Source organism: Cryptomeria japonica, chromosome 10 (genome assembly GCF_030272615.1).
Source record: "Cryptomeria japonica chromosome 10, Sugi_1.0, whole genome shotgun sequence".
Taxonomy (NCBI): domain Eukaryota; kingdom Viridiplantae; phylum Streptophyta; class Pinopsida; order Cupressales; family Cupressaceae; genus Cryptomeria; species Cryptomeria japonica.
The window spans coordinates 739,877,659-739,884,391 of record NC_081414.1 but is presented as its reverse complement, the minus strand read 5'-3'; the positions used below and the strand labels follow the sequence as shown (position 1 = coordinate 739,884,391).

The 6,733-nt window shown below is 32.7% G+C and overlaps 1 protein-coding gene across 1 annotated transcript; it reads right to left on the bottom strand.

Moving 5' to 3' along the window:
• Positions 1–1,239: 1,239 nt before the first annotated feature.
• On the bottom strand, positions 1,240–6,238 carry LOC131047349 (beta-glucosidase 18). The gene is made up of 13 exons (XM_057981226.1): positions 6,064–6,238; positions 5,922–5,991; positions 5,654–5,712; positions 5,496–5,571; positions 4,575–4,646; positions 4,307–4,394; positions 3,963–4,215; positions 3,729–3,844; positions 2,409–2,626; positions 2,290–2,321; positions 1,900–2,002; positions 1,714–1,822; positions 1,240–1,628 (listed from the first exon to the last, which is right to left on the bottom strand). Exons 1-13 carry the CDS (start codon positions 6,208–6,210, stop codon positions 1,412–1,414), a joined length of 1,560 nt encoding a protein of 519 aa, XP_057837209.1. The 5' UTR covers positions 6,211–6,238; the 3' UTR covers positions 1,240–1,411.
• Between the last annotated feature and the right edge of the window lie 495 nt (positions 6,239–6,733).

Sequence of the window (6,733 nt, the reverse complement as noted above, 5' to 3'; positions counted from 1 at the left end):
TAATATATTTATAATATTTTAAAAAAATTTGGGGATGACCTCGCAGTGCAACGGTGTTGCACACTTCGTGTTAATACAGAGGTCTTGTGGTCGAGTCTTCAGGCTCGCTTGTTGTTGGAACCCCTGCAGGTATTGACCCGACTCTTACGGATGGTGTAGATGTGGCTCATTGACTAAGACAATTAGCGATTATGTGGGGGTGTTAATGCCCATTGTTTACAATCTCTGGTGTGCGGACAAGGTTTCCTGTCAGACGGTCGGACCAATACGGTGGTGGCAATGACTAGAGAGATATGGAGACCTGACTTGGAGAGATAAGGTGGTGGCCCAAGCTTCAAGGGTGGAGAGATAAGGTGTTATCGCGAGTGATGGAGTGATAAGGGGTTGATCGTGGGCAACAATATGGAGATGGCCGTTGTTGGAGAGATAAGGAGGAGGAGACGATCGCTAAGAATATAACTAATGCTTAGAGGTGTTAATACCTCATATATGTAAGGCGGGGATGAGGCTCCCTGATTTGTGGCCTCACCTGGTGATTGGACTAGGCTAAAAATCCATGTCACCGATCAAAAAAAAAAAAAAAAGTTTAAATTTTTCATAGAAATAATTTTCTAAAATATGTATCTTCGCCTTAAATTTGTTTGTATATATATAATATTTTTATTTTCAATTATCCAATATTTAAGAAAATTTTCACCCACACTTTCTTTTAAGTGTCTAGTTGCTACAATTCAAATTAGAAAATTTAATGAAGAAAATTAAAATGTTTTTCTTTATACTCTAGATAATCTAAGGAGTATATGTGTGTGTATGTTGTATGTATGTATATGTATATGTGTATGTATGTATGTATGTATGTATGTATGTATGTATGTACGTACGTACATATATGGAAATAGTGAGAGACATCTCTATCTTTATATAGTAGATTACAATAATTTGAGCAAGCATACATCTAAATTAGTAGACACACAAAGAAATCCTCTTTATCAAAATTACCTAAATATCAAATATTTCATTAAAAATTATTAAACAAATAATTAAACATGTTTTAACAAATAAAAATTATATATATACATTAAATGTTAATGGTTGAAGATAACCTTCTAAATCATAAAAACATATAATTTTTTTTTTAGATGGTCCAATAAATAATCAGGAATTGGTTCTTCCCTTTAAAAAAAAAAAAAATCATTTTATGGAGGCAAGATTTAATTTTTTATATCTCATATAAAGCATATCAACAATGAATTATCTACAAGGAGGCAAGATTCAAGCATTGCCTATTTTATTTCTCATATAAATGATATAAATAATGAATCATCTCCAATAATTTGAGCTTGATGAGTGTAGATACAAATAGTATATATATTCACAATGGGACTACCACGTAGATGGCGATCTGTTCATTTTAGATGACTTCCGTCTGTACTTTGTTGTTTCGAATTTTGTATGATCCATGATTTTTGTTGAGGAAGTTCTTGTACCAGTCAGCAGAAAGCTTTGGAATTCGTTTCTGGGTGGCGTAATCAACATAGTAAAGGCCAAAACGTTTAGTGTAGCCATTTAACCACTCGAAATTGTCCAGAATCGACCATGCAAAATAACCTCTTACGTCTGCTCCTTTCCTGCAAATAACAACAGGCAACCATTTTGTTCAAGAAAATGACAAGAAAATGCATGTGAATCGAGTAGAAACTGTGTTATACTTACTGTATTGCAGCCGCCAAATGGGTCAGATAGCTTTTCATTAGTTTGATTCTTCCACCATCATTTAAAATATCTGCCACTGGGGCTGATGGATCACTCTGCTGACCATACCCTGTGTGCACTTCCACCATTAGAAAACAGAGCTATGGATTATTGGAATTAATGGAACAAGTAAATCCATGCACTTACCATTTTCTGTGATGATAATTACAGGATTGTTGTATCTTTCTTTCACGTACATCACAATCCTTTCCATGCCATATGGCACAACAAAAGATCCCGCCATGCCCGTCTGTCATGCCATTGAAATGCTAAATTAGAATAGTGATATGATTCATCATTAGAATAATATGGTATAAGAAGATGAAGAAGATATTAACGGATCAAAATGATTAATTAGATAAAATCTGAAAGAAGGCACAGTATAGAAAGACATGAAATTAGTTATATTGATATGTTAACTTCCTCTTTTGTCTCTTCTTTTAAGACATCTTAATCTGATGATGATCATAGAGTTTGGTCCAAATTGTTTTGCAATCAATATGAAAATTGAGATTAATTGATGAAAAGAAGACATACTGGCTCGCCTATAGGAACTCCATCTCTCTCACCTGCAAGTAAGTACATGTTGAGTAAGAAACATGTATATTAAAGTTTTCTAGAAGAATTAAGCTCTGTGATTTACAGAGTTGCCTTACCCGTTGTATAAACTAAGGCATCTGGAGCATACTGTATTTTCAAACAAGGTGAGAAGAGGCAATCCTTGGCATATGATGTTGAGTAATGGTTTATGCCAATAAAATCATATGAGCCCCTCACTTTCTCTGACATTTCTTTGGGAAAAGTAGGCAGACGACGCCCTAACATTTGCCGCATTTCAGGAGGATAATCCCCATACACAATAGGGTCTAGAAACCTGCCCAAGACAATTTTGAAGGTAAAGTGGATCAGTATATTTTTATTTCTATAGATTATTAAAAGATACATATTATTGTAGGAATTATATATGTTATTGAATTTATTGGTTCAAATATTTTGAGCAGTGATTTATACGAATTTATTTTTTAATGAGAATGAATGGTTCATTTATTACTCATTGCATTTAAGTGATGCTCATAGATTTGAAGCACGAAATTTCTCAAGGATGATGCTTCACTCCTGTAAGCATCACCTAGATGTAATGAATGCTAAGTGAACCGTAAAAATTAGATTTATGTGAATCACTATTCATAAAATCTAAAAAATTACATACTTTAATTCTGATATTAATATAAAAATTTAACAAGTCCCAGAAAATAACTCCTACTTATCAATAGATTCTTATCAATTTCAATAAAAACTAAACTCAAGCAAGTCTATATTGGAGAGGTACAAATGTAGTTTATGTTCAACCCTTTCTTCTTGACTATTTTTAAACATACTCAATTCAACATTTTAAAATAAAATTTGATCAGCATAAATATTCACCATTTTTTAATATGAATGAATTGAAAAATTAGTGTTAAAATTTATTGTAGCAATCGAGTGTTCTGATAGTAATATCAAGATTCAATTGTACAATTTTTGAGTCATATTCATTGACTCAAATTTTTTTAGTAGTCATTCAGATGAATTTGTCTTTCATAAAAATGAATAGTCCACTTAGCATTCATTGCATCTATGAACATATGTGTTCACAAGAATGAAGCACAAGTATTCCCAATGGTGATGCTTCACCTTGAATATCATTAAGATGTAATGAGTATTCCATGGACTATTCATTCTCATGAAAGATAGATTTATTTTAACCACTTACTCATGAAATATGGGTCAATGAGTTTAACTCAAAAATTAGAAGTTGAATCCTAATATTGATATCATAATTTGACATATTGTAGAAAATAATTCCTACTTATCAATAGATTGTTTGTCAAAATATAAATATAGAGATTATAAATATAGAGATTAGAGTTAAACAACTTTATATAAGATCTAGCTAAAAATGTAGTTAAACTAAATGATGTTTAAGTATTACTCACCAAGCTGTGTCAAATGCCAACAATCTGTCAACTGCAACTCTGTCATCTGGTATGTTCCTCAGAGGTTCGTACCACCCAGCACAGATCACTATACCCATGGAGCCTCCCTGCTTGTTCTGCAAATTTAATGGATGCTCAGGCTCACATTGTATTATAATGTATCAGAATGTTCTGGTTTGGGCCCATTATGACAGTGCATTAATGAACATCCTCAAAATAAATTCAATTTCTAACCTGATATTTTGTTCTATAGACATCAACAGCTGCTGCATGTGATAATATAACATTATGAGCAGCCAGGTAGGGTTCTGTCTCTGAATTGCCATCACTACAATTCCCAAAAGGCCATGAACACCGAGAAGGAGGAAAAAATCCTGAAAGATAACCAAATCGAACAAATATATTCGGCTCATTGAATGTTGCCCAGTATTTCACTCTGTCTCCAAAAGCTGCAAAGCAAATGTCTGCAAATGCTTCGAAGTCCTTTCTGCAAGAGTCTCATTTTAGATTACTATATAGCTCGCATACACAAAATTAACTGTTATAGAAAATTAGGATACAGATTGGTTGCAACTTACATGATGTGGGGACTTAACCAGCCCCCGTAGGAGTCTTGTAAATTCTGTGGAAGATCATAATGATTTAACGTCACGAATGGTTCAATTCCTGCAAAATTCACAAATATGGTGAGTTTTGTTGGAGTAACGAGCCACATACTCAGATCTAGTCTATTAAAAACTTCTGCTCACAAAGAATATTGATTACTCAATGATCAAATGCCCAGCATTCACGTTCATATTACAAAATCAGAAACATTTTTAAATACAGTGTGATACAAGAACATACCCTTTGACAATAGGGTGTCGATGAGATTATTATAAAACTTTATTCCCTCCATGTTGACAGCTCCTCTTCCAGCTTCATCACAAATGACATACATAAATGAACATGATTTTTTTTTACATAGATTTGAAAATAAATCTATTAAAAGAATAGTAATAGATTACATATTAAATTTTTCAGATTAGATGACAATAATCATTTTAAAGTGAGGAAAATCTATAAAGGTATATCCTTGTCTTGGATTTTATAGGAACCATATTATGTAAAAGCTCTCATTGCTCTGTAATATGATCATTATGAAATAAGTTGGAAAAGCTTTAAAGAATTTATCAGAAGGCAGCATTTGTAAATACAAAATATTTCAATGATTTTTTTTCATAAAAAATGGTGGTCTATTACAGCATTCCATTCTTTAAGAATATAAAGAAATAAAGTGTCATGAAATTCTAAAGGATTTATCATAACGCAACATCATTAGATTAGAATATTTCAATGACAAATTTTTTTCTAACAAGACAATCTGTTACAGCATTTTATAAGAGAGATGGATGATTTATCCACTTTGTTACAGCATTTTATAAGAGAGATGGATGATTTATCCACCCAAAAAGCAATTCTTCTAGAGGAATACAGAGAATTCTTTTTTATTGAGAAGATTCACAAATGACTTTCTTCCAACCCAATTCATAAAACTTCTTAAAAACCATCAATAAGCACCCTACATGAATTTTTTTTCTGACAAGACAATCTGTTACAGCATTTTATGAGAGATGGATGATTTATCTACCAAAAAAGCAATTCTTCTAGAAGAATACAGAGAATTCTTTTTTTTATTGAGAAGATTCACAACCCAATTCATAAAACTTCTTAAAAACCACCAATAAGCACCCTACATGAAATTTATTCCATGACTAAACAATATACCTGGAAGAATACGAGACCATGATACGGAGAAGCGATAGGAATCCACTCCAAGAGAATGCATCAAATCAATATCTTTCTGTATGAAACAACAGTTTTCCTTGATTAGAAAGCTATAATTATTTAGAACAAGATCACTTAGCTATATATATGACTAGTACCTTGTAACGATGGTAGTGGTCATCAGCTACATCCCCATTGCTTCTGTCAGCAATATTTCCTGTGTCATAAATGATAGTCATCAATACAAATTTTATTGATAAATAAGTGTCTATATTATCAATTATCAAATAATATTATACATTCAAAAAATAAATCAAAAAAATCAGTCTTAATATATAATATTAAAATTCTAAATATAAACAAAATTATTAGATACAAGAATTCAATTTCAAAATATAAAACTGATAAACTTGTGACCCAACAAACCTGGATGAGTGTGCGTAAAAACATCCCAATTGTTTAGACCCTTTCCATCTTCCAGATAAGCACCTTCCACCTGCAAACATGAGGTTAGCTCAATCATTCCAAAATTCTACTAAATAACAACATACCTAGAGGAAAAACTTACCTGATAGGAAGAAGAGGCAGTTCCAAAGATAAATCCAGGAGGAAAACTGCTTCTATCAACCTCAACTTCTCCTAAAACTGTAGTCACCATTATCATAATCACAACTATTACTCTCGACATATTTGCATTCCCCTTCATGACAGACATTACATGAAACAAGCACAAACTTAACAAATTGCAAGCGAAATGGGTATGCAAGCTATGAGATTGTTAGATGATTAGATGTCCTTTATAGGAGAGAACAAGGCAGAAAAATATGTCAATCGATGAATAGTGGATAAGTTAATGAGAAATCTTCTTGCATGAATCCTAGTTTGACGTGACTGTGAATACGTAATACGAATACGTATTATCCATCCAGCTCCGTCTAAACTAAATCCTTTACAAAGTCCAGTCAAGCAAATATAGGGAAGTTCGAGGTAACTAGAATGTGAAGAACCCAAGGCCAAATATAGAAAACGCGAGCTAAGAGGGAGGAAGACCGTAGATTGTTAAAATTTGTGATTGAAAATGCAGTTATTAAGAGACTCTTTGTGTGACGTTCATGGGCAGCTTGCATGGAGGAATAAATGGATAGAATCTCGGTTTCGAGGAGAAAGTTACGTGCATTATTTTCTCGCTCGTTGAAGATGAAGCTTCTTCTACGTAACACAAATAAAATCAATCCTTA